The following is a 27,614-nucleotide window of genomic DNA, read 5'->3' on the forward strand; positions in this document are numbered from 1 at the left end:
CACACTCAACTGAGGCAGACTGGCTCAGTGTACAGCTGAATTTTTTTTTTCTTGGGCATATTTGTGAAAGTTATTGATAAAAAATTATTTTGAAAGTTATTTATGTATAGATTTGTTATTTTTAGTGGGGGCGTGGCCTGCAGCACATGGAGTAGGGAGGAAAAAGACAGAGCTCCGTACAGCATAGACTAATTATCGGCTCAACGCACCTTTCCCCTGCAGAAAAATGTCACAGGCAGAAGGGGAACTTCCCATGGAAATGGATGCAAACAGAAAAAGAAAGAAAGGGAGTGACAGGCCGCAGAAACTGACTGATTATTTTACCGAGCGGCTGCCTCGCTCAGAAAACAACAGCCAAGATGGCGCCGCGGCCCTGCCAGCTCCCCCGCCCGCTCGTTCCAGCATCTCTCAAAACTTACAAGGAGAGGATGATTCATCACCAGCAGAGTCAACACAGCGATCGGAGGGTCCCGACCTACTAGATGAAGACTCCCCGCTATCCGGATCTCCTACACTGCGCAGCCCAGTCAAATCTAAACCAAGGCTGTCAGAATCCATACATCACCCAGCAGCTACATGCCCTGAGGTCAGTAATCAATCACTCACTGAATCTCTCTCGCTTGAAAACATGCCTGCGTCTGATCAGACACTAACACAAGACAGCATGAAATGTATGCTTTTGATGTTAAAGCAATCCATTGCCAAAGATTTTGCCTGTTTATCCAGCTCTGTGCAAGGATCAATAGCAAGCATGGGAGACAAAATATCAGCAATAGAAGACAGGATTAATGTCATTACACAAGAGCATAATAAAGTAGTGGACACACTTGATGACACAACAGAGGATATCAGCCAGATAAAGCTTAAGCTAATTGACATGGAAGACCGCAATAGGAGACAGAACCTGAAGATCAGGGGAGTACCTGAACAGATCACTGCAGAACAGATTAAATCTCACTTGCTCAAATTATTCAAATCACTAATCCCAAACATCCCAGACCGTGACATAATAATTGAAAGGGCTCACAGGGTACCCAAGCCCAAACATCTACCCGCCTCTTCACCCAGAGACATTATAGCACGCCTAGCTTTCTACCACATAAAATAAGCTATTCTTTACGCTATGCAAAAACCTAATGCGCTTACTGAGCAGTTCAAGCATATTCAAATATTCCCGGATTTCTCTCAAGCAACCTTAAAGTTCAGGCGCTCAATGCAGCAAATAACACTTACCCTGAGGAATCATCAGGTACACTACAAATGGGGTTTCCCCCTCAAATTGCTCATTTCCAGGGCAGGAACCACACACATTATCACTTCAGCCGAAGAAGGCAAGAAACTAATCAAAAGCTGGAAGATCAAGCTTGATGACTTCTCCCCCAATGCCAGGGGCAAGTACGCATCAGCTAAACCTCCAAGGGAAGGCAATCATAACACATAATGTGCGGTAAGGAGCTCCAAGCTAAAAGACTGATTCTTTTTTTCTAGCCGCTGCTGCCAAGAACTGCAACTCATATCCTGCAGTTCATTTACCCCAACTAGGAAGTCACCTTTCACCATCGCGGTGACTGAGGCACTTAGCCAAAGCCACATTTGTCCATCATGTTCTTGTTTTTATGTTTATTAGTACTTTCGTTACGTTTTATTCGTTATGCATTTATAGGCTCTGAGACATCTCACCAATCCGGTAATACCAATAGCCAAAAAATCAACCCCATGTCAAGCATCAACACATCTGATACATTCCACCTCACTACAAGTATTAGAAATGGCATTAAATATTACTTCACTCAATGTTAATGGACTCAATTCCCCAGTCAAAAGACTTTCCCTGACCAAAGAACTACAAAGGCTGAATACAGATATTCTACTGCTCCAAGAAACGCACCTGCTAGATAAACATCAACATTATTGTGTTCTCCCCGGTTATCAGCATATTACTTTCCACAACTTCCACAAAAAAAAGAGAGGCCTACTGATCGCCTTCAAACAAAACCTTGCTATATCTATTACCAAAGTGGTGAGAGACAACCAAGGAAGGTCCCTGACTATTCTATGTGACATTAACAACCACAAATTCACAATTGCCAATCTATACGCTCCAAATACTAATCAGCTTAACTTTATTAAGTCCGCCATCAGGAAAATAAAACTCATACAACAAGGCGCTCTCATCCTTGGAGGCGACTTCAACATATGCTCTGACAATAAATTAGACGCCACACATCCACATCGCTCCAAAGCACCTTCCTTGAAAAAAACTTTACACCAAGAGCAACTTTTTGACGTCTGGAGAGTAATGAACGCTAACGAGAGAGACTATTCTTTCTACTCCAATGTTCACAAAGCCTGGTCCAGGATCGATTATTTTTTTGTCGAAAAATACCTCTTACAGCAAGTCACTAGTGTCAAAGTCTTGAACATTACTTGGTCGGACCATGCACCTATCACTATGTGCCTTCATCTAGGTGGTCCAAGTCCAAATAGGCCTCCTTGGAGACTCAACCCAACTTTACTGATCCCTGAGCTCAACAAAAAACAAATCAATGACACCCTGCTTGAGTTCTTTAAAATTAATGACAATGGTGAGGTTGGAGTTGCTACCCTGTGGGCTTCCCATAAAGCCAACATTAGAGGTCTACTGATAAAAATAGGGGCCCAAAGAAAAAGAAAAGCTTTAGAAAAAATGAACAACCTCTTAAAAGAAATAGATTCCCTAGAGAAAATATCAAAATTCTCCCCAAACCCACAAATCCAAATTAAACTTTTTAAACTAAGACATGATCTCAAAACCCTCCTACAAGGGGAACATGAATACCTGATTAAACGATCCAAACTATCCCACTATTCTCAAGGCAATAAGGCTAGTAAAAAACTAGCAAATATGGTTAAACAAAAACAAGCAAAGTCAAACATTAGGATAATTCATCCCTTTACTAAGAAGCCAACCTACAACCCCAAAGAAATTGTAAACGCATTCAGTGACTACTACAGTACACTTTATAATCTCAGTAATGACCCTGAAACGATACAACCATCTTTATCATCCATATCAGCCTTTTTAAAATCCATTAGTATACCTCAAATATCCCCCACAGACCTTGAGTATCTTAATGGCCCAATCACTGTAGAAGAGGTTTGCTCTGGAATTAAATCCATGAAACCCAATAAAGCCCCGGGACCAGACGGGTTCACAAACGACTACTATAGAGCCTTTTCCAATACTTTAGCACCTAGACTTACAGACTTGTTCAACTCATTTATGCAATTGGGCCAGATACCCCAAGAATACCTGAATGCAAAAATAATAATTCTGCCAAAACCAGGGAAGAACACAAGTAGCACCTCCAACTACAGACCCATTTCCCTCCTAAACGGAGACACTAAGCTATATGCTAAGATTATTGCCTCCAGATTGCTCAATATTTTACCTAAAGTGATTGGTTTGGAACAGGTAGGGTTTACTAAGGGAATGCAATCCTGCGATGGAACTAGAAGATTCATCAACATTCTCAAATACACGGAGCTACATAAGATGCCTTCTCTGTATCTATCTTTAGATGCAGAGAAGGCATTTGATAGGGTTCATTGGGGATTCCTAAAGAGCACACTCAATGGATTTGGTTTCTCAGGAAACATTGTCAAAGGTATAATGGCCCTTTACTCACATCCTACAGCCTCAGTAACCTCATCAGGTTTCAGTTCAAAACCTTTCTCCATTACTAATGGAACCCGTCAGGGGTGCCCCTTATCTCCACTGATTTTCACCCTTATAATGGAGATCCTAGCAATTAAAATTAAATCAAACCCAAAAATAAAAGGAATTCCATGCCCCGACTCCTCTCATAAAATTGGCCTGTTTGCCGATGATACAATCCTAGCAGTATCAGACCCCCTAAACTCTCTAACTCACATAATTAAAGACCTTGATGCCTTCTCCAAAGTTTCATACTACAAAATAAACCACACCAAATCGTATATTTTGGGTTCCAATATTTTGCCCTGCTTACAACAAACAATAAAAGAAAGATTTCCATTTCCTTGGGCCAAGGACTCTATTCAATACCTTGGTATTAAGTTATCAAATAAAGCCAACAACCTATTTAAACTAAATTTTATTCCTCTACTCCATAACATCAAAAATGAGTTACAGGACCTTTCCAAACATAATTTGTCATGGGCAGGCAGACTAGCTGCTTTCAAAATGTTCTCCTTGCCAAAGATAACATACTTATTTAGGACAGTCAATATCCCCATTAGTAATAAATATTTCACAGACCTTCAGAAACTACTGTCCTCTTACCTATGGGAAAATAAAAAACATAGAGTAGCAATATCAACCCTGTATACCCCTAAGAGAAAAGGTGGCTTAGGTGTCCCCTGTTTCAAGTCTCTATATTACGCTAGTCTACTAGAAATATCCAAATTTTGGTGGAATGACACTGATTTACCACTGTGGGCAAGCTTTGAAGCCAAAATCCTAAAAAATAAACCCAGCACTTTCTTGGTGGCATGGAGTATCAATAATAAAATCAATATCCCTCCTTATCCCTCTATTCAAGCTACAATTAAAGCCTGGCACTACGCTCTCTCTATCCCATCTCAAAGTTCTCATGCCGCAATTCCCCACATACCACTCCAAATCACCTCCTCCTTAATTGAGAATATCAACATCAAAGAGTGGGCTATTGCGGGGATTAATGACATTCAACAACTACTTTCTGCCTCAGGAATGCTTAGTTTCCAACAGATCAAGGATACATTTAATATCCCAAATTCAGAATTCCACACCTTCTTACAACTAAGACACTTTATAAACAATATACACTTTCAGTTACCACATTGGCCAAAATCATTACTTTCATTATTTGAAAAAAGTCAGCTATCAAAAAAAGGGATTGCATTATGTTATGACCATTTAACTCATCACTTCCAGAAAAGTTTATTTAAATATATTGATTACTGGGCAAGAGAATTGAATACCAAACTTAGCATTGATCAATGGCAAAAAGCCACACTACATATAACTAAATTTTCCAAATGCTCCTCACATTGGGAAACTCTTCAAAAAATTTTCTTGGATTGGTACTACACGCCTGTCAAACTCCATAAATTTCATAGAGGGGATTCCAATCAGTGCTGGAGAAACTGTGGAGAGACAGGCTCATTATATCACATACTGTGGCAATGCCCTAAAATAGTACCTGTTTGGTCCCACATATTTACAGAAATCTCCATGCATATAGGGTGGACACTCCACCCCTCCCCGCAACTAGCTCTCCTCCACATTGATTTACAAGTAATACCGCACAAATTTAGACTAATAACCACCCACCTATTATGCGCCACCAGACACGCCATAGTTCATAACTGGAAAGACCCTACGCCACCTTCTACAGAGGACATAAAAAGACAGGCCCTCCTCAATTTAAATATGGAACACAGACTTCGAGGCACCTTTATGGAAGGGGAAGTCAAACATTTCTGATTTATACCCAATTCGTCACCATATAGCTACACACAGATATTTCTCAACATTGATTTATGTAGCTATTGGAAAATTGTATTGTAGTTCCTGTTACTGTCTCAAAGATAAAAGCCTACTGTTTTGAGTAGATGATTTAAGTTTCCTTTATGTTCTATTTTCAACTTTTCATGATTTTTAAGACTTCTCTTATTCCTACAACTAACTTGCTCTATTGTGTATGTTCTATCCGACATCATTATCTCTGTAGTCCGACTTCATAACATCAAAATTGAGTTTACTAACTATGTACTTGTCATACACAATACCCAACTGTTTGTAAAAATTTGAAAACTTTCCAATAAAAATCTTGAAGTTTAAAAAGATTTGTTATTTTTAACACATTAAAAAATGCAAATTTATTTATAAAAACAAACAAAATTTCAAGGTAATATTTATATAATTTCAATGATAATTTTCAAAAAATGTTAAGTTAGCAAATGTCACGCTGGCAGCAGGCGTGCCTGCCATTCGTAGTGGGGGTGATGTGGTGGTGTCACCCAACTCCATTGCAGAGTCATGCAGTGGAGGCTTGCCGCCAGTTGCCATTAGTGTTCAGTGGGTGGCAGGCCGGCAGCAGGCCTGCGTGCCATTTGTGTTGGTGGTGCCATTCCACTGCAGAGCCATGCAGTGGAGGCTTGCAAGCAATGAAATGCAGGCTACTTGAAACTCCATCATGGTGTCTGAACAATGAAGAATGAGAAGGGAGGATGGTGGTGGTGGGTGGCTGGTATGCGTGAGCTGGCACCCTCCTTTTTTTTTAGATTACCTTGTTTGACAAAGTTAATTATAAAAAATTGAAAAATACGTTAGTTAATCATGAAAAATTAAAAAAATAAGTTTGTTAATTATGAAAAATGAAAAAAAATGTTTGATTTTTGATGAATTGAACATTGAAAACTCATTTATAAAATTCTACAATGTTTTTTTCTGAAATGTAAAGTCAGCAGGTGTCAGGCTGGCAGCAGGCCTGCCTGCCATTCGTAGTGGGGGTGATGTGGTGGTGTCACCCAACTCCAATGCAGAGTCATGCAGTGGAGGCTTGCCGCCAGTTGCCATTAGTGTTCAGTGAGTGGCAGGCTGGCAGCAGGCCTGCCTGCCATTTGTGGTGGTGGTGCCACCAATTCCACTGCAGAGCCACACAGTGGAGGCTTGGAAGCAATGAAATGCAGGCTACCTGAAACTCCATCATGGTGTCTAAAGAACCAAGAATTAGAAGGGGGCGTGGTATTTTTGAAAATATATATCTGTGTTTTTGACATTTTGGAAAAAAAAATATATACAATGTTTTTTTTTTTTCTTAAATGTTAAGACAGTAGGTGTCAGCCAGGCTGGCAGCAGGCCTGCCTACCATTCCTGGTGGTGGTGCCACCAAGTGCACTGCAGAGCCACGCAGTGGAGACTTGCAAGCAATGGAGTCGCTTCTCAGGCTTTTGGCTAAGATCAATTGAAGTATCTCTTTTTTGCAGTTTCAGGGGAAGTTAGCTCTGACACCCTGGAGTGTTGAACCAGGGGGACACCTTGAATGAGTGATCAGGGGAGTAGAGATGCCTGTGTCACGATCGGTGTAGCAGAGAGAGGGTCTGATTACCGGTGAACTGCAGTATCACCGAGAATGCAGAATATACCCGATTATCGATGATCTGCAGTATCACCGATAATCCGATATAACGCTAACCTCTGAACACCTGAGTAGTGTAAGTGCTTGGTGCAACAGTAATACCTCGAGGACTAAGCCTCAGAAACAAGTGCCGTACAGTATGAAGTACTGCAGCAATACAGATTCCTTCCGAAGGCCTGGACTCTCCCGGGGGAGGAGTCAGGCGGAGCGTAGGAAGGACAGAACGTGAGTGATACCTAGGAGAGAGTGTCACTAACAGATCTGGGAACTGCCTCTAACAGTAAGGTCAGTTCTCGAAGTCAGACAAGCCAGGTCGTAACACACGGACAAATACAGTACAGATTCAGAACGCAGAGGCGGAGACTAATAAACAAGCAGGGTTCGTCAACAGGGTATCAGAAATATCGGGGTACAGAATCAGGAGTCAGATGCAGAGTCTAAGAGCGAGCCGAGGTTCGGCAACAGGGAGGGTATCAGAATGACAAGGTACAAGATCAGAATACAGAAGAATAGTAACAAGCTTGAGGAACCTGAGGAGCAGGTTCCCAATGAATACAGGATGGGCCCTGGGGCAGTAAATACAGAGCTGGCCCTGTGGAGCAGGTGCCCAGCAAATACAGCGCTGGCCCTGGGGAGCAGGTGCCCAGCAAATACGGAGCTGGCCCTATGGAGCAGGTGCCCAGCACATACAGTGCTGGCCCTGAGGAGCAGGTGCCCAGCAAATACAGCGCTGGCCCTGAGGAGCAGGTGCCCAGCAAATACAGAGCTGGCCCTATGGAGCAGGTGCCCAGGACATACAGTGCTGGCCCTGAGGAGCAGGTGCCCAGCAAATACAGCGCTGGCCCTGAGGAGCAGGTGCCCAGCAAATACAGAGCTGGCCCTATGGAGCAGGTGCCCAGTAAATACAGAGCTGGCCCTGTGGAGCAGGTGCCCAGCACATACAGTGCTGGCCCTGGGGAGCAGGTGCCCAGCAAATACAGAGCTGGCCCTGTGAGCAGGTGCCCAGCAGATACAGAGCTGGCCCTATGGAGCAGGTGCCCAGCACATACAGAGCTGGCCCTGTGAAGCAGGTGCCCAGCACATACAGGCATGAACTATCCCCTAGCGATAGAGATAGTTCTCAGGGTCGGGAAGGCCAAGTAGGCAACTCACAGACAAACAAAGTACAGGATCAGAAGACAGAGGCAGTGTAGTCAGACAGGCAGAAAGTCATAACAGATAATCACAATCAAACTAGTACTTTAGACCATCAACAGAATCTAGCTAAGTGTAGGATTACAGCTCCAGCTGGTCCCGGCACACTTTCGGATCTGACTAAGGGTCTGCGTGCTACCACGAAGTGATTGCAACGACAGGCAACCAGCAACTGACTAAGCAGCAGAATATATAGTTGCTGGACTCTGCTGCCCCGCCCGAACCATTCAGCCAATCATGAGTCCTACAGGAGTCAGCTGACCTTCCTGATCAGCTGACACTTCCCCTGCTGGTATAAAGGTCCTGCATTCAGGCCCGCGCGTGCATAGCTCTCCATCTGTCTAGGTGCACTAACAGACCCAGCCACACCAAGCACATGCTGCTGCATGCAAACAGCCACTTTGCTGTCAGGACATGCGGCGGCTTTTCCGCGTTCCACCACACAGCTAGACGCGTGCAAACCGCCGCGTAGGACGCGGAGTCAGCCGCCTAGCTCTTGGCACACGCGGCGGCTTTTCCGCGTTTCCTCACAGAACCCCCCCCCTGAGGCGTGGACTCCGGACACGCCCCGCCCCAGGAGACAATGATAGCAAAGTCCTCATCTCATACCCACACTCTTCACCTGATCAGATACCAAAGTCGAGGACCGTCCTGTGTCAGATTCAGAATTTTGGAACAAGGTATAAATGTAACAGTCACTAAATTTCTCGCATTCCGAACATAAATACAAGCTCTCACAGGTGCGAGATTTCTCATGAGTGACAACCGGTGCATCAGGCGAAAAACATTTCCCACACTCAGAACATGAATAAGTTTTCTCATCGGTGTGAGACTTCCAATGACTGAGAAGTTCAGTGTTATTTACAAAACATCTTACACACTCAGGAGATGCATAAAGCTATCCCCCACAGTGTGAGTTTCTACGATTGACAAGATTTATGTTATGTTTAAAACATTTCCCACACTCAGAACATTAATGTAATTTACCATCAGTGTGAGACTTCCCATGACTGAGAAGTTCTTCCTCACATACAGAACACCAGTACAACTTCTCACCAGTGTGAGATTTCCCATGAGCAACAGGTCGCAGTTCAGGTACGAAAGAGTCCCCACACTCAGAACATGAATATGATTTCTCATCAATGTGAGACTTCCCATGACTGAGAAGTTCTTCCTCACATACAGAACACCAGTACTGCTTCTCACCGGTGTGAGATCTCCCATGGGCTACAGGCGGTAGTTCGGGTACAAAAGGGACCCCACACTCAAAACATGAATACGTTTTCTCATTGGTGTGAGACTTCCCATGACTGAGAAGTTTCTCCTCACATACAGGACACACGTATAATTTCTCACCTGTGTGAGATTTCCCATTAGTCACAGGTTGTCCCTCAGGTACAAAAGAGTCCCCACACTCAGAACACGAATATATGTATCCCTTAAAGTGGGGCCTACTATGGTTGACAAGATCTAAATTATGCTCAGAACATGAATGTGGTTTCTTGTTACTTAGAATCTGGTCAGATGATGGAGCTGAAGACTGTACGGTTTCAGACTCCTGAACTCGATTTGCTGCAATAAGTAAGCTTGACCCTTGCACAGCAGATTCATGACTATAGATAGAGCCATCACTCTCATAAAGTTCGGAAATGTTATCCGCATAGTAGCTCTCTATCTGTTGTTCCTCAAAACTAATCTCTGATCCCAGTGAGGTCGCACTTCCCCTATACGAGTTTTCACCAGAATGCAATTCCTCAGGAATAATAGGTGGTGCAGGATGTACGTGGGACTTTCTATGATTGAGGAGATCTGCATAATATACAAAATCATGTTTACACTGTGAACATGGAAAAGATTTATCAGACGGACGGGAGATATCTAAATCGGGGTGATATTTAAGCGACAGATTTCCCACCATAAGTTTAGTTACACCAACACATGGTTTCTGGAGGCCGGGATCTGAACTAGCACCAGAACCCGTATTTCCCGGGGATGGTGCAGCAGACTCCTTAGAACTCGGGCCTCTCACCATCCCCCCAAAAAATTTTCTTGACCTTTTCCTGCAATTTCGTACCCAATGGTCATGTTGTCCGCAATAGAAGCAAAGACCCTCTAGGCGTCTTCGCGTCCTCTCTGATTCAGATAACATAGAGTGGTGCCCTATGAATTTCCCTGGTGTGGGTACTCTAGATTGAATTACAGAGGGGGGTGACACTGGTGCAACAGAGTTTAAAATACACTTAATTGACTCAGTCAGTTGGTTAACCTGAGTCTGCAATGTATCAACCGTTTTCCTAACCTCCTTAAGAGTAGTGGTTAACACATCGATCCGTTCATCAAGTGTCACCATGTTTTTTGGGCCTGTCGTTCTGTCACGATCGGTGTAGCAGAGAGAGGGTCTGATTACCGGTGAACTGCAGTATCACCGAGAATGCAGAATATACCCGATTATCGATGATCTGCAGTATCACCGATAATCCGATATAACGCTAACCTCTGAACACCTGAGTAGTGTAAGTGCTTGGTGCAACAGTAATACCTCGAGGACTAAGCCTCAGAAACAAGTGCCGTACAGTATGAAGTACTGCAGCAATACAGATTCCTTCCGAAGGCCTGGACTCTCCCGGGGGAGGAGTCAGACGGAGCGTAGGAAGGACAGAACGTGAGTGACACCTAGGAGAGAGTGTCACTAACATATCTGGGAACTGCCTCTAGCAGTAAGGTCAGTTCTCGAAGTCAGACAAGCCAGGTCGTAACACACGGACAAATACAGTACAGATTCAGAACGCAGAGGCGGAGACTAATAAACAAGCAGGGTTCGTCAACAGGGTATCAGAAATATCGGGGTACAGAATCAGGAGTCAGATGCAGAGTCTAAGAGCGAGCCGAGGTTCAGCAACAGGGAGGGTATCAGAATGACAAGGTACAAGATCAGAATACAGAAGAATAGTAACAAGCTTGAGGAACCTGAGGAGCAGGTTCCCAATGAATACAGGATGGGCCCTGGGGCAGTAAATACAGAGCTGGCCCTGTGGAGCAGGTGCCCAGCAAATACAGCGCTGGCCCTGGGGAGCAGGTGCCCAGCAAATACGGAGCTGGCCCTATGGAGCAGGTGCCCAGCACATACAGTGCTGGCCCTGAGGAGCAGGTGCCCAGCAAATACAGAGCTGGCCCTATGGAGCAGGTGCCCAGCACATACAGTGCTGGCCCTGAGGAGCAGGTGCCCAGCAAATACAGCGCTGGCCCTGAGGAGCAGGTGCCCAGCAAATACAGAGCTGGCCCTATGGAGCAGGTGCCCAGTAAATACAGAGCTGGCCCTGTGGAGCAGGTGCCCAGCACATACAGTGCTGGCCCTGGGGAGCAGGTGCCCAGCAAATACAGAGCTGGCCCTGTGAGCAGGTGCCCAGCAGATACAGAGCTGGCCCTATGGAGCAGGTGCCCAGCACATACAGAGCTGGCCCTGGGGAGCAGGTGCCCAGCAAATACGGAGCTGGCCCTATGAGCAGGTGCCCAGCAGATACAGAGCTGGCCCTATGGAGCAGGTGCCCAGCACATACAGAGCTGGCCCTGTGAAGCAGGTGCCCAGCACATACAGGCATGAACTATCTCCTAGCGATAGAGATAGTTCTCAGGGTCGGGAAGGCCAAGTCGGCAACTCACAGACAAACAAAGTACAGGATCAGAAGACAGAGGCAGTGTAGTCAGACAGGCAGAAAGTCATAACAGATAATCACAATCAAACTAGTACTTTAGACCATCAACAGAATCTAGCTAAGTGTAGGATTACAGCTCCAGCTGGTCCCGGCACACTTTCGGATCTGACTAAGGGTCTGCGTGCTACCACGAAGTGATTGCAACAACAGGCAACCAGCAACTGACTAAGCAGCAGAATATATAGTTGCTGGACTCTGCTGCCCCGCCCGAACCATTCAGCCAATCATGAGTCCTACAGGAGTCAGCTGACCTTCCTGATCAGCTGACACTTCCCCTGCTGGTATAAAGGTCCTGCATTCAGGCCCGCGCGTGCATAGCTCTCCATCTGTCTAGGTGCACTAACAGACCCAGCCACACCAAGCACATGCTGCTGCATGCAAACAGCCGCTTTGCTGTCAGGACATGCGGCGGCTTTTCCGCGTTCCACCACACAGCCAGACGCGTGCAAACCGCCGCGTAGGACGCGGAGTCAGCCGCCTAGCTCTTGGCACACGCGGCGGCTTTTCCGCGTTTCCTCTTAGCCTGTGCCAAAGGCAAAGGGGGAGGTTCCCCTCCGGGGAGCAACTGAAAGGGCCCCGCTTTGGTGGGGCCCGGGGCCGCCCATGCACGTTTTGTGGTGGTGGACCACACTGTCACCAGCCACGACTGGGTGGATTTCTTCCTACTCACCCACCATCTCAGGCAAGGATGTGGCATTCCCAATTACTATATATGTGTAATAAACAATGCAAACCTCAGCCCTGACCATCTACAAAGGTTGACTTTCAAATTGTGCCACATGTACTGGAACTGGCCTGGTCTGGGACCGTCCTAGTGCCAGCACCCTGCAAATATGTATTCCTGTCCGGGGCAGTTCCTTCACCATGAGCCTTCCATTCAGCTGTGTGATAAGCTCATCTTTATTTAAGTGTTGGGAACAACAGGCATAATTTTTTGTCCATCGGCCACAAAATTACCTTGCCTTGAATAGCCTTCCCTCTTCAGAGGCGCATTATTTGTGGCTACAAGCACTATTAGGCACTGCTATTTGGCCTGAGGAAGTGGGTAGGCACCCATGAAGCGCGTTGCCAGTGCAATAAAATTCTATTAATACGTGAATTTGTCTTCATTCAGGTAAGCCACCTCACTTTTTTCATTTTATTTGTTTTTAATGCATTTTATATTTTCTGGGCACCTCTTTCCCCTTTATCCTGTGCCTTCACCCTCCTTTTGGGGGGGATCAACCCTCTTTGACCAACTTAGGTAATTTAAGGTTTGCTTTCTATCAAGAGTGCGACCATCACCAGTTCCGTCTGGTCACCCGAGTGGAGTCGGGGTTAGGGATGATCGGAAACAACTAATTCCGTTCCGCCGGAATTGGTGGATTCCACCAGCACTAAATGCCGTCGCTATGACATTTCCACGGAATTTTGCGAATTTCCGCTGAATTGCGCATTCCGGCGGAAATGCGGAAAAATTTGAAAAAAAATAATCGCAAATGAAACCTTGTTTATGCTAAATGGTAGCCCATGGGACCTAGTGGCTGTTCCCCCGGTCAATTTTTTTTCCAGCAGGAGGTGTCAGTTAAGCCATAGGACCTAGCTCCCTCCTCCTCTCTTGTCTTGTCTTCCAGGGATTTGTAGGATGTCAAAAGCCAGCTCACATACATTGGCCAAGAACCAAACCCAGGTCAACTGCTTGGAAGGCAGCTATGCTCACCACTATACCACCAATGCTACATGCTGAAACTTTTTGGAGCAGACTTACTTCCTCCCTCCAAAAGACACACATACATCCCCATAAAATGATTCAACAGTGTGCACAGTCTCTGTGGCACAATAAGTTAGCACATCCGGCTGTTAACCAAAAGGCTGGTGGTTCAAGCCCACCCAGGGACAGCCTTGCCTTTTGTGTTCAACAATTGTCCAAACAGAACCCCAGATAGCCATGTAGAATCATCTCTCTCTGGGCTTGAACCACCAACCTTTCGGTTAACAGTCGAACACGCTAACTGATTGCACCACAGAGACTGTGCACACAGTTGTTGCTAAATGATTTTATGCGGATGCATGTGTGTCTTGTGGAGGGAGGAAAAAAGTCTGCTCCAAGAAGTTTAACGCCACTTTAAACAAAACCTGTATATATCAAATTTCTACATATATTTCTATGATCCTTTCATGATGACAAAGGCCAGAAAGAAGTAGGCAAAGGAGTGCCCATTTTTCCGAACGGCTTTTTCCTACAACGAAGCGACTGCTGTACAGCAGCAGAGTGGTGCAGCGGAAGCGTGCTGAGCCCATAATACGGAGGTCGATGGATCGAAACTATCCTCTGCTAGGTGTACTTTGGTTTTTACACCTTGCTTTACCACATGGGCCAATCGGTGGCCATAGCCCCATAAGAGAAAGTGTCATTAGGGCCTTGCTGTAACATAGATTGTAGTGTAACTATTTCAACTAATGTACCCTTCTTAAACTTGAAGATTGCATACAAATGTAAGCAGAGTGGTGCAATGGAAGTGTGCTGGGCCCATAACCTAGAGGCTTATGGATTGAAACCATCCTCTGCAAGGCATGATTTCATTTTTGCACCTCTCTTTGTCGCATGGGCAAAACGGTTTCCATAGCCCTGTAAGAGAAAGTGTAATAAGGGCCCTGCCGTAACATAGATATTACGGTAGCTAAGACTACTCCTGGGCCTTTCTTGTAGTTGAAGAGATGAGTGAACTGTGACACCACACTTAAAAAAAAAAAAAAGAACAGCAAACAGAGAAGCTTCCCCATATTGGAGCATTGGATTTGGTAAAGTCTTAAGCCAATGTGTTGTAAGACACAAGTAAGCTTTAGTTTAGCAGGAATGGTTGCATGGCCACCTAGCAGGAATGGTTGCACGGCCAATGTATGTGAGCTTGCTTTTGACATCGAACAAATCCCTAAGTAAGCTCATTTTTCTCTTGGGTATATCACAATGGTGCATGCTAGGCTGGCTTCAGCCATCTCATTTTACTCTGATGTTTCTTTTAAGCCTTTTTGAGTATTTTGCGTTTATGGTTTTTATGTTTATCATGTTCTTATGTCACATATACTTATCTTTATCATTTATACAATAGGGCACAATTGCCGTCATACTGAAAGTTTATTCACCATACAAATGAGCATGAGAATACATTTCAATTTACCAAAGGTAATTACAATGGCCGTACCACATTTAGCCACTGGATGGCAGCAGAACACCACTCTTATAAAGCAGTCTAATACATTTTTTACAAATGTCTCCTAGATTCAATATTTTTTATATACTTTGATCCTATACTGAATGTTCTTAGTTTTATGACCTTATCCATGTATATTAGATACAGGGCCGGCCTTAGGTTTCACAGCGCCCTGAGCGTATCCAGATTTTGGTGCCCCCCCCCATCCTTTTCGCGTGTGCGTGCACACACCCAGGCCTAACTGTATATAGACACCAGATACGCCCTTTAGTGTATATAGACATTTAAGACATATCCCCCCCCCCCTCCACTTAGGCAGATCTACTCCTTAGTGTGTATAGGTTACTAGCAGGGCCGTGGAGTCGGTACAAAAATCTTCCAACTCCGACTCCTCAGTTTATGAAACTACAACTCCGACTCCAACTTCGACTCCGGGTACCCAAAATATTCTTGCCTCTCTCTTTGCATGGATACACCCTTCTCCCCACAAACTTCCCACATTCCTTTTGTAACCTGTCTATTACTGAGAAGTGGTTTATACTGTGCTCCTTGTTTGTCTGCTGGTGCTGGAACTGTATTACCTGGCTGCCTGGTGAACCTGAAAGAGTTAATTATGGGGCACTGTATTACCTGGCTGCCTGGTGAACCTGAAAGAGTTAATTATGGGGCATGCCGGAGTGATTTGCATAAGTGACTTAGCTGCCACTGTATCAGGTCCTCCTGCTGCTGTGTACTCTGGCTGTGTGTTCTGCGGGTGGAGCAAGGATCATGATCTCTCTTCCCTGGATGACAGCTGCTGTTGCTACTGGCTGGACGGACATGTGGGGGCGGAGAGCACTCGGCTGCCTCTCTGGTTATACAGGCTGGAGGGAGGAGCCAATGTGTAACACGCTGACCGACTGATTCTAGGGAGGGAAGGAAGGAGAGAGTGAGAGGAGCCGAGTATTCATGCAGTGGGCGGCACATCTGGGGTCTGATAGGAGCCTGGGTTTCCCTCACTCTGTAGCGTGTGACGTGCTGTAGTAACCGGCCGAGCGCTGGGCGGAGTCTCACGCTGACTCCAAGAGGCAGCGCAGCAGTAGTTGCTGGTCTTCGCCCCCATCACCCCCAGCGGCACCAGGGGGCGGAGCCGGTGGGCGACGCACTACTAGACCAAGCCGTCGCCGCAGCCCAAAATAAATATGCGGCCAGGGCAGCAGGAGCGCGGCGCCCCCCAGCGGCCGGCGCCCTGAGCGATCGCTCCGGTCGCACAGGTCTAAGGCCGGCCCTGATTAGATAGTCTATACTGTTAATCATGTCGTTTTTTATACATATCGCCAGAATACAGAATCAGAATCAGAATCATTTTATTTCGCCAAGCATGACTGGGTCAAGCCCGGAATTGGGTTTGGCACAATGGAGCAGTACATAGAAAGAAATGCAGGAAAGAAACGTTAGAATGACAGTAATACCTCATACTCAAATATAGACATACACAAATCTACAGCCAGCATTAGATGTACATATAGCTCAGTATTCATCTTACGAAAACACACACTACTGAAATCTACCGCTCCTATGCGGGTGGTAGGGCGCTGATAGAGGGTGGTAGAATATTAAGGGAGTTCAGGAGGCTAACGGCCATCGGGAAGAACGAGATCTTGTGTCTGGTGGTCTTGATGGGGATGGCTCGAAGCCTCCGACCCAGTGGAAATGGGGTGAAAAAACAGTGGCCTGGGTGAGAGAGGTCGCTTGCAATCCTCAGTGCCCAGGCTCGCAGTCTTGTGTTATACAGGTAGTCAAGACGGAGGCAGAGGTCTCCCAATGATCCTCTCCGCTGACCTAATGATCCTCTGTAATTTGTGCCTGTCGCTGGCGGTGGCACCCACATACCAGACCAGGATGGCGGAGCAAAGGATCGATTGAATGGTGGCAGTGTAAAAGCATGTTAGGATCTCCTGCGCCATGCCGAACTTCCGCAGTTGGCGGTGGAAGAAGAGTCTCTGCTGGGCTTTCCGTTGGGTTGACGTGATGTTGACCCTCCAACTGAGATCGTTGGAGATAGTGGTGCCCAGCAGGCGAGCGCAGGGCACTCTGGCCACCTCGGTGCCATCGATGTAGATGGGAGGTGGGGTAGGAGCCGACTTCCTAAAGTCAATTATAAGTTCGATGGTTTTGGCCGTGTTGAGCACCAGGCTGTTCTCCTTGCACCAGTGGCATAGTCTTTCTACCTGCTGCTGGTACTCCTGGATGTTGTCCTTGGTGACAAGGCCAACAATGGTGGTGTCATCCGCAAATTTGATGACTTTGACAGAGTCTACCGTGGATCTGCAATCATTAGTGTAGAGGGAGAAGAGCAGCGGGGACAGGACGCAGCCCTGGGGTGCCCCTGTGTTGGTTATCACTTCTCATGAGTAGATGTCCCCCAGCCTGACAGCTTGGGATCTGTTAGAGAGAAAGTCAACGATCCATAGGCGTAGGGTGGGGTGGACCCCAAGTGCGGCCAGAACATTCTGGAGGGTGCGTGGGCAGGGCCGGGCCGAGGCATAGGCTGGAGAGGCTCCAGCCTCAGGGCGCAGTGTAGGAGGGGTGCAGAATTCATTCAGCTGTCATTCCTAATTGTGTTCGAAGCAAAAATAAATAGGAAAAGGGGATACATGGCAGTGACTGCAAGCCATATAACTAGATATTAAGGTGTTGGGGAGGTTGTGGGCCCTGTGGCGCCTCTTAGTCTAATAGCAATCAGTGTGATGGCTGGGATGGGAGGGATGGAGGGGCGCACTTTGGTGTCTCAGCCTTGGGTGCTGGAGGACCTTGTCCCGGCTCTGTGCGTGGGCATATGGTGTTAAATGCCGAGCTGAAGTCCAATAGCAGTACTCTGGCATATGCATCCTTCCTGTCCAGATGGTTGTAGATGTATTCCAGGCAGATGTTTAGAGCATCATCAGTGGACCTGTTTGCTCTGTAGGCGAACTGGAGTGGGTCTAGTAGGGGCAAGGTGGATAGCTTGAGGGTGGATAAGACCACTCTCTCTAGGGTCTTCATGATAACGGACGTCAGGGCCACAGGCCTGAAGTTGTTGAGGTCAGAGATGCCTTGTTTCTTAGGAACAGGAATGATGGTGGACCTCTTGAAGCACGCAGGGACTCTGCCCTCTGTCAGTGACCTGCTGAAGATGGCGGAGAGGATGGGGGCAAGTTGCTCCGAACAAGATTTGAGGCAGGCTGGGGACACACCATCAGGTCCCGAGGCTTTCCTGGCATTTAGCGTGGACAGGAGGTGCCGAACATCTGCCTCCCTCACTTCCAGAGAGAGTGAGTCCTCACCTGGGTCGCTGTGCGCGTGGGCTGGGGGGGAGGAGGTGGCGGGTGCCCCCCAGGCTCAGCCTGCTTTTCAAACCTGTGGTAGAATTTGCTTAGTTCTTCAGCTAATTCAGGGCTGGGTGTAGCATGTTGCGGGGGAGGCTTGTAGTTGGTGGCAGCCTTAAGCCCTTGCCATACAGTTCGTGAGTTGTTCGAGCGCAGGTTCTGCTTCATCCTCTCAGCAAACTCCTTTTTTGCGGCACTCAGCTCTTGCTTCAGAGCGTTCCTCGCCTTCCTGAATTCCTCCTGGTTTCCCGCCTTGTGAGCCACCTCCTTACGTTTCCGCAGTAGCCGTAGCTTGTTGGAGAACCACGGTTTGTTATTCAGGTAGACCTTGAAAGATTTAGTTGGGACGCAGGAGGCCTCACAGAAGCTGATGTATGAGGTGACGATGTCCGCCCACTCGTCCAGGTCTGGAGCTGCCAAGGACTCCCAGTCCGTGCAATCAAAGCAGGCTTGAAGGTGGATCTTGGCCTCGCTGGACCAAACCTTGGAGGACTTCACGACCGGTTTTGCCAATTCCAGGAGCCTCCTGTAGGTGGGGATGAGATGCACAAGGCAGTGGTCAGAGGAGCCGAGTGCCGCCCCAGGGATAGCCTTGTAGGCATTCTTCAGTGGCGTGTAGCAATGATCAAGGGTGCTCAGGCCTCTGGTCGGGCAAGCAACATGCTGATGGTAGCGTGGCAGCTCTTGTCGAAGGTTTGCCCTGTTGAAGTCGCCCATGACTATGAACAGTGAGTCCGGGAGGGATATTTCCCACTGCGAGATGGCGTCACTGAGGGTATTCAGGGCAGATTTGGCGTCAGCATCAGGGGGAATATAAACTCCGACTAGGACATAGGAGGAGAACTCCCGTGGTGAATATGCTGGCCTGCAGTTCACAAGAAGAAGTTCTAGGTCTGGGGAGCACCTCCTGTCAAGTACTGGTGGGGTGGGGCACCATGAGGAGCTGACGTAGAAGCAGATGCCACTGCCTCTTTTCTTCCCAGAGAGGGAAGGGTCGCGGTCTCCCCGTATGAGGCTGAAGCCTGGAAGGTGTAGGGCGTTCTCCGGGATGTTCTCATGTAGCCAGGTCTCTGTGAAGCAGAGTACTGGGGTGTTCCTCCCGAGCTCCCACCTGCCGCAGAGGAGACGTAGTTCGTCCAGTTTGTTAGGGAGAGAGCGGACATTCGCCAAGAATACCGAGGGGATGGCTGACCTCAAGCCCCTCTTCTTGAGTCTCACGCGGGCCCCAGCTCAACAGCCCCTTCACCGCCAGCCCGCCCTGGGCCAAGGAGCGGATTCCAGGACTTGTTGTATGTAGTCCTGGACCTGGTTTTGCAGGAGATTGGCCTCAGGGAGTGGTGGGCCACGATGTTCCCACCGCAGAAGTTGCTCCCTGGAGTACGTGATGCGCATGTTGTGGGGGGCGGGCGCGTGGCCGATGGAGGGAGCGGGGTGCCTACGGGGGTGGAAGCGGGGTGCCTACGAGGGGTGGAAGAGACTGGCATTGCCCAAAAAGAAACCCGCCACAGAGACAGTGAACAGTGAGGTGCAGACTGTCACATGAGTGGTTCAAAACAGTCCATTACATGAGCGGTGCAGTACAGTCCATCTTATGAGCAGTGCAATACAGTCCACGTGAGCAGTGCGATACAGTCCGTTGCGTGAGCAGTGCAATACAGTCCATCACATGAGCGGTGCAATACAGCAGTGCAATACAGCCTATCATGTGAGCAGTGCAATACAGTCCATCTTATGATCAGTGCAATACAGTTCACCACGTGAGCGGTGCAATACAGTCCATCACATGAGCGGTGCAATACAGTCCATCACCTGAGCGGTGCAATACAGCAATGCAGCACAGCCTGTCACATGAACAGTGCAATACAGACCCTCACATGAGCAGTACTGTACAGTCCATCCCTGAGCAATGTAATACAGTCCATCCCTGAGCAGTACAGTAGAGCAATTGCAAGGGTAGCAGTCCGTACAAAAGACAATTTTAGGCTAACAGTCCGTACAGATAATAGTTATGAACTGGCAAACAGCAGACCATAACACACATAACAGAGCAGTTCAATGTGTGCAGGCAGCAAGCAGGTGAGGAGATGTGTGCAGATCAGTGTGTGCAGGCAGCAAGCAGGTGAGGAGAGCGAGGTTCTTGCCGGCCCATCACTGTATCAGTAGCTCCTAGTGATGCTATGATCCAAGGCTCTGTGGTGGTCAGGAGCTACGGATGAGATGGGCATCCTGCCCTTTTTCAAAATGGTTTATCGCCCCCACGCATGCGCCTTACACTCCACGCGTACTGCATCAATTCGGACGCATGCGCACTTGACTCTATACCACCCAGCGTCCTGGCCGCCGCGTCATGCGAAGTGTGACACGGACGGTGCGCATCACGCTTGCGCACTACACGCGTCCATGTGGTGCGGCGTCCAGGTCGCGTCCAGGCCGCCTCACAAAAACTCCCACCCGCAGCGGATTAGCTCTCAATCCGCGGACATCACCCCTGTCCACCCTTTTATATCTACACGCCAATAACAACGGCGGATTTATCAATCCATCTCATCTCCTCACTAGCCACCCGTACCAATACATCCACGCCCAGCCCAACACACCATTGGCCACCAGGGACAATAACCCCGCCCATTCAGACCCTCCCACATCTCCCATCGGTTTTCCCTCCAACTCCACACACATAAAAGACATTGGGCACCCACAGCACAACACTGAGGCGCTAAATCCATTACTACAGATCTCCTGGTAAGTGCTGCTCCCTCTCACACATTTAAATCTGTCATTTTAGACTACTTTCCTCATTTGTCATTTTGCAAATATATACTTTATCCAGGTCATTCCCTGTTAACTTTGTCTTCACACAATACCCCCACACCATTGTAATTTATGCTCACTTCATGCGTTATTTTGCAAACATATATATATAAGGAATCTTCCAGGTCCCCTTATACTATTCACCTCTCCCTTGTGCTAGCCCTTTTCACCATATAATACCCCCACACCAATATACTTTATACCTACCTGTATCCAAGTTGCCCCCTTCTCTTCCCCCACCCCCCTATTCCTCCCCCCCCCCCCCATACCCGTGCCCACTCTATGCACACATATCCTCCAATAAGTAAACTTTCCTTAAATGACTTTTTACTCATGTATTTCCATTTTTTGAATATCATTTGTACTGTTCTAGTTAACAACTGTCACTCTGCAGTAACTGTATAGCCCTCCTCATTGTAGCCATTATTGTTTATTGTTGTTGTCTTTGTCCACAGTTGTCCCCAATTGTGCCTGATGAAGCGGGCTTGACCTTCGAAACGCGTTGCATTTTTGCTTGGGGTACCGTATAATAAATGTGTTAATTTATATGAAAAACAGGATCTCTTGTCTGCTTTTGGGAGGCAAGCCCACCACTTCCTCCAAGCATTTTTAAAGGTTTTATGAATTTTTATCCTGCTGGCGCCTCTTTTCTACATTCAATTACACTGTGTCCATTCCTGGTGGAGGGGAGTGTTACCCCCTATATTGATTCTTTTCTACAGAGAGTGACTTCTTAGCCCTGAGTGAGGACAGGCCTAATCTCCTCACCTGCCTTTATAGTGGTTGCCTGAATGATAACCCATGTTTGTGAGTATAATTTTTCTCACTTAATCATTTGACCAATAATCTTAACATACTGCACCATATTGGGCTCTCCGTTTTCTCTTCTGTGTGTAATCTAATGTCAGTACAAATACAGCTGCTCTGTGACGGCCTCAGAGGTTGTCTAAGAGAATATTGGGAGCAACAACACCATGGAGTCCAAAGAAAACACCAGACAGGTCAGGGATAAAGTTATTGAGAAATTTAAAGCAGGCTTAGACTACAAAAAGATTTCCAATGCCTTGAATATCCCACGGAGCACTGTTCAAGCGATCATTCAAAAATGGAAGGAGTATGGCACACCTGTAAGCCTACCAAGACAAGGCCGTCCACCTAAACTCACAGGCCTAACAAGGAGAGCGCTGATCAGAAATGCAGTCAAGAGGCCCATGGTGACTCTGGAGGAGCTGCAGAGATCTACAGCTCAGGTGGGGGAATCTGTCCATGGAAAAACTATTAGTCGTGCACTGCACAAAGTTGGCCTTTATGGAAGAGTGACAAGAAGAAAGCCATTGTTAACAGAAAAGCATAAGAAGTCCCGTTTGCAGTTTGCCACAAGCCATGTGGGGGACACAGCAAACATGTGGAAGAAGGTGCTCCGGTCAGATGAGACCAAAATTGAACTTTTTGGCCAAAACGCAAAACGCTATGTGTGGTGGAAAACTAACACTGCACATCACTCTGAACACACCATTCCCACTGTCAAATATGGTGGTGGCAGCATCATGCTCTGGGGTTGCTTCTCTTCAGCAGGGACAGGGAAGCTGGTCAGAGTTGATGGGAAGATGGATGGAGCCAAATACAGAGCAATCATGGAAGAAAACCTCTTGGAGTCTGCAAAAGACTTGAGACTGGGGCAGAGGTTCACCTTACAGCAGGACAACGACCCTAAACATAAAGCCAGGGCAACAATGGAATGGTTTAAAACAAAACACATCCATGTGTTAGAATGGCCCAGTCAAAGTCCAGATCTAAATCCAATCGAGAATCTGTGGCAAGATCTGAAAACTGCTGTTCACAAATGCTGTCCATCTAATCTGACTGAGCTGGAGCTGTTTTGCAGAGAAGAATGGGCAAGGATTTTAGTCTCTAGATGTGCAAAGCTGGTAGAGACATCTCCTAAAAGACTGGCAGCTGTAATTGCAGGAAAAGATGGTTCTACAAAGTACTGACTCAGGGGGCTGAATAATTATGCACACCCCACTTTGCAGTTATTGATTTGTAAAAAAGGTTTGTAATCATGTATGATTTTCGTTCCACTTATCCTGTGTACACCACTTTGTATTGGTCTTTCACATGGCATTCCAATAAAATTGATTCATGTTTGTGGCAGTAATATGATGAAATGTGGAAAACTTCAAGGGGGCTGAATACTTTTGCAAACCACTGTAAGTGTGAATGAGCACTTACCCATACTAATCATTTTTTTTCTTTAAGCTTGTTCAGATGTGCACCTTGGCTACACATACTGTTGTTATGGAAAGGGAACATGGCATGATAGAGAAGCTTCTGGTGGGTGTGATAAGGAGGGGAAAAATTTGTTTGGCATTTGCCATTTCTTAAAATGTCAGTATGCTGGATCTTAAAACAACAGTACACATGCTAGAATCATGGCCAAGAGTGATCCCAACAGCTGTCTCAGCCAAGTTCAGTCTAGCATCGGTAAAAGAAAAAAAGACAAACACTTATATCGTGTACTTCTTCATTTTTCTTTATTTTGATTGCTGCTTTTTGATCTTTTCATGCATTCCCTTTCCTGTCTCTCTTTCTGCCACTTGTGTTGCCCTCTCCATCATACCTTTCCCTATTTTATTTGTTTTTCTGCAACCTTTCAGTTTCAGCTCATTACTCTGTGTACACCTACAGCCCATTCTTTTTCTAAGTATAAAATGGGTACACTCCTGCTAGTGAGAATACAAAAACACAACTGTAAATGAATGAATCATTTGTTATTATGTTGTGCATGGTTGTAAAGTAAGAATGTCTATAACACTACATGTCTTTTTAATTTTTTTGTTTACAGCACTGTCCACACAAGGAGGTAATTCAGATGGTTCACCATGTGTCTTCCCTTTTACTTTTCTTGGCACTCAGTATAACTCATGTACTAGCAGTGGACGAAATGACGGCAAGCTATGGTGTGCCACAACTAGCAGTTATGATAATGACCGCAAATGGGGCTTCTGTCCTGATCAAGGTAAAACAATTTAACAGTATTTAAATACACTTAAAGCGGATCCGAGATGAAAAACTAACTATAACAAGTAACTTGTCTATATATCTTATCTAAAGTTTAGGTAGTTTACTCACCAAATCTAGCTGCAAACAGCTTTAACAGATTATGATTATTTATTCCTGTGATACAATGAGGGCAGCCATGTTCTGTTTGTCACATTACACAGGCAAGCTGATAGCATCTCAGCCTTAAGCCTCCCCTCCTCTCTCCTCCCCTCTGCCTCTGAAATCTCTAGCTAGTAACTTCCTCCTCCTCCTGCCCACACTGAGCTCCCATAAGCCCTTGGTACATGATTCTGAAAATGCCAAGGCACTCTGAAGCTGTGGACAAGGCTTGTTTAGTTTATAGGGAATTAGAGTATTAAACCAAAACAAAAAAAGTATTTGGCTTGAGGGATGCCCTATAAACTATATGAAAGGAACACAATTATGCAATAATTAAAAGTTTATCTCGGATCCACTTTAAAGGGAACCTGAATTAAGAGGAATAGAGAGGCTGACATATTTTTCCTCTTAAAGTGTACCCGAGGCAACTTATAACATGATAAGATAAAACATTTGTATGTACAGTGCAAAACATATTAAAGTGGTATGAAACCCAGCATTTCTTCTTTGCTCTAAAATATTATTTACAGCATATAATATACTACCACATATCTTTTTAGTAGAACAGCATTCAAAGGGTTAAAATGCAGGACTTACTTTTTCTCCTGCACTGCAGGGAGATCCCACATCCGAACTGGTGATAACCTAATTCTTCACTTCCTACAATTAAGTAAACATTCTCTGACTGTACAGATACCTCTTTATATGTGTTTAGAACACAGACATCTGCTCAGAAATCATTACTGGGTACATTACAGTATAAATACACCAGTTATGAATAAAATGCAATGGCAGCTTTCAGATTAAATAAATTGAACTTTGGGAACTTATAATTTCTAAATAAATAATAATACTTCTGCACAAAAACAAGTATGATAACTGTATGGGGTATAAAAAGTAGGAAAACACATCTTTATTGAATATTATGTCAGAGTTTAATACCGCTTTAATATCCAGGCGCTTTTACTTGTTTTATTTTCCTGCCGGGAAGAGTTACATTTTAGTCATGGAAGTGACAGCTTCTGTTTTGTTGGTACCTTGTCAGGAATACCATAAACATCGCTGATAAGCAAATTACAGCCATAAAGTTTTCCTGGCAGAATACAACTTTTGAGAGCAGAGGGAGATTACATACATGAACTATAACTTTTTCTAAGGGACACTTATTAGGTTGGCAGTGAGCAGAGGCAACAAAACATTCAATCTACTTTGGAACTGTTTAACCTTCCTGGCGGTGCATTTCTGTCTGGATTTATGGGTCTAAACGCAGTAAATTTTTCTCAAGAATTTTAGGCCTCCAATTCTTAAGTCATAACTCACCAAAATATATCACAATAAAAGCCTGGTAGACATTCTGCATATAAATAAAAGACTGGAACACCAAATTGTTGAATTATGATTGTTAATTAAATTGATGAATAAACTTAAAAAATTTGTGAAACTGTGCAAATAAGGCAGACAGAGAGTAGTCAAAATCCAGGCAGAAGTCGGTGCAGGCGGCAGGCAGAGAGTAGTCAAAATCCAGGCAGAGGTTGGTGCAGGCAGCAGGCAGAGAGTAGTCAAAATACAGGCAGATGTCGGTGGAGGCGGCAGGCAGAGGTTGGTGCGGGCGGCAGACAGGGAGTAGTCAAAATTCAGGCAAAAATCGGTAACAGTAAGGCAGAAGCACTTACCTCAGTAGCAGTTGGGAACCAAATGGCTATATTGTTAACATTCTGTGCTCATCCAAATAAGCTTATCTGCCATCTCTGTCATGGCAGTCAGGTGATCAAATTACAACTTGTGATTAGAGACAAATGAGGAGCAATTAGACAGGGTAAACTCTCTCTCTCTGTAACGATTGTGAGATTCCCTCCGTGATCAGCGCACAAGACGTGCGGTGACACTGCGGAAATCCTCCACAAGTATATAATTTGCGGGAAACCCAGCAAAAGGTGCAATGCACCTGTAGAGGGAAATTCCTGTCGACAGATGGAGCTGTGGAGTGCAGAGGAACAGCTCCTCTGCCCTGCCATACACACCAGACAGGAATTGCACAAAGGGACGGAACGCAGAGCAAGATAGCCCTGAAGGAGAGAGAGCAAAGCGACAGATTGTATGTGTGTGCACCAAACCAGTCGCCAACCCGCGACGGTGCACACACAACAGCAGATAGGAAGCAGGAACGCAATCGCGAGAGCAGCAATTGCCAGAGGTGACACAAGGCTACAGCAAGGCAGAGCACGAGAGTAGCAAAGGCACAGCAAATCATACAATGAGGAGATACGGAAAATAACAAACGCTAGCTAAACGCGAACACCGCACTCATTCGCAACAGTGCACGCGTTTATGCGCGGTCTCCACGTGATAAGCACAATAGAGACAAACACGCCTAACTAACCACCGACAGACAAACATGAAACAGAGGACGCGAGCGCTTGCTTAACGGTTACCTCACCAAGCCTCCAGCAAGCGTTCGTAGCAGACAAGACAGACACATGAAAACATGAATAAGCGAACGATAGGATCCACAGCACTAGCGAAAAGTGGCTAGCGCGATCCAGGAAGACAGAACAGAAGGATCCACAGCACTAGCGCAGGATGCTAGTGCGATCTAGGTACAGAGTAGCAGAACAGAAGGATCCACAGCACTAGCACAGGATGCTAGTGCGATCCAGGTACAGAGTAGCAGAACAGAAGGATCCACAGCACTAGCGCAGGATGCTAGTGCGATCCAGGGAAACAGATCAGAAGGGGCTACCAGTAACAACCGCTGTTCCGGTTAGCACCCAGACACACAGAACGATTTCCTGTCGACCACCGCTGGGACAGGACAATCGCAACAGACAAACAAAACAGATAAGCAATCCTAACTGCACTAAGGAAATCTGCCCAGTGAAGTTTCCAGGGATTACTCTAGGCTAATCTTCAACAAAGAGCAAGGCTGACACTCCCGGCGAGTGTCACACAGGATCTAACTCTTATGACCATGCAACTTACTGTGGTATCACATAGTATTTATAGAGCAAGCCCACAAGGGATGTGGCTAGGCAATCTGCATGACAAACATAT

At 46.2% G+C, this 27,614-nt stretch overlaps 1 protein-coding gene across 2 annotated transcripts in view; it reads left to right on the top strand.

The window, feature by feature from the left end:
* The window catches only part of MMP2 (matrix metallopeptidase 2), a 1,058,469-nt gene that overhangs the window by 352,596 nt on the left and 678,259 nt on the right, over positions 1-27,614 (top strand). For both annotated transcript variants that reach the window (XM_068260421.1, XM_068260420.1), the window contains one exon: positions 24,247-24,420. In XM_068260421.1, the coding sequence (XP_068116522.1) occupies positions 24,247-24,420 (174 nt within the window). The remainder of the gene's footprint in view (positions 1-24,246; positions 24,421-27,614) is intronic.

The sequence above is a fragment of the Hyperolius riggenbachi genome, chromosome 11, assembly GCF_040937935.1.
Source record: "Hyperolius riggenbachi isolate aHypRig1 chromosome 11, aHypRig1.pri, whole genome shotgun sequence".
NCBI classification, from domain to species: domain Eukaryota; kingdom Metazoa; phylum Chordata; class Amphibia; order Anura; family Hyperoliidae; genus Hyperolius; species Hyperolius riggenbachi.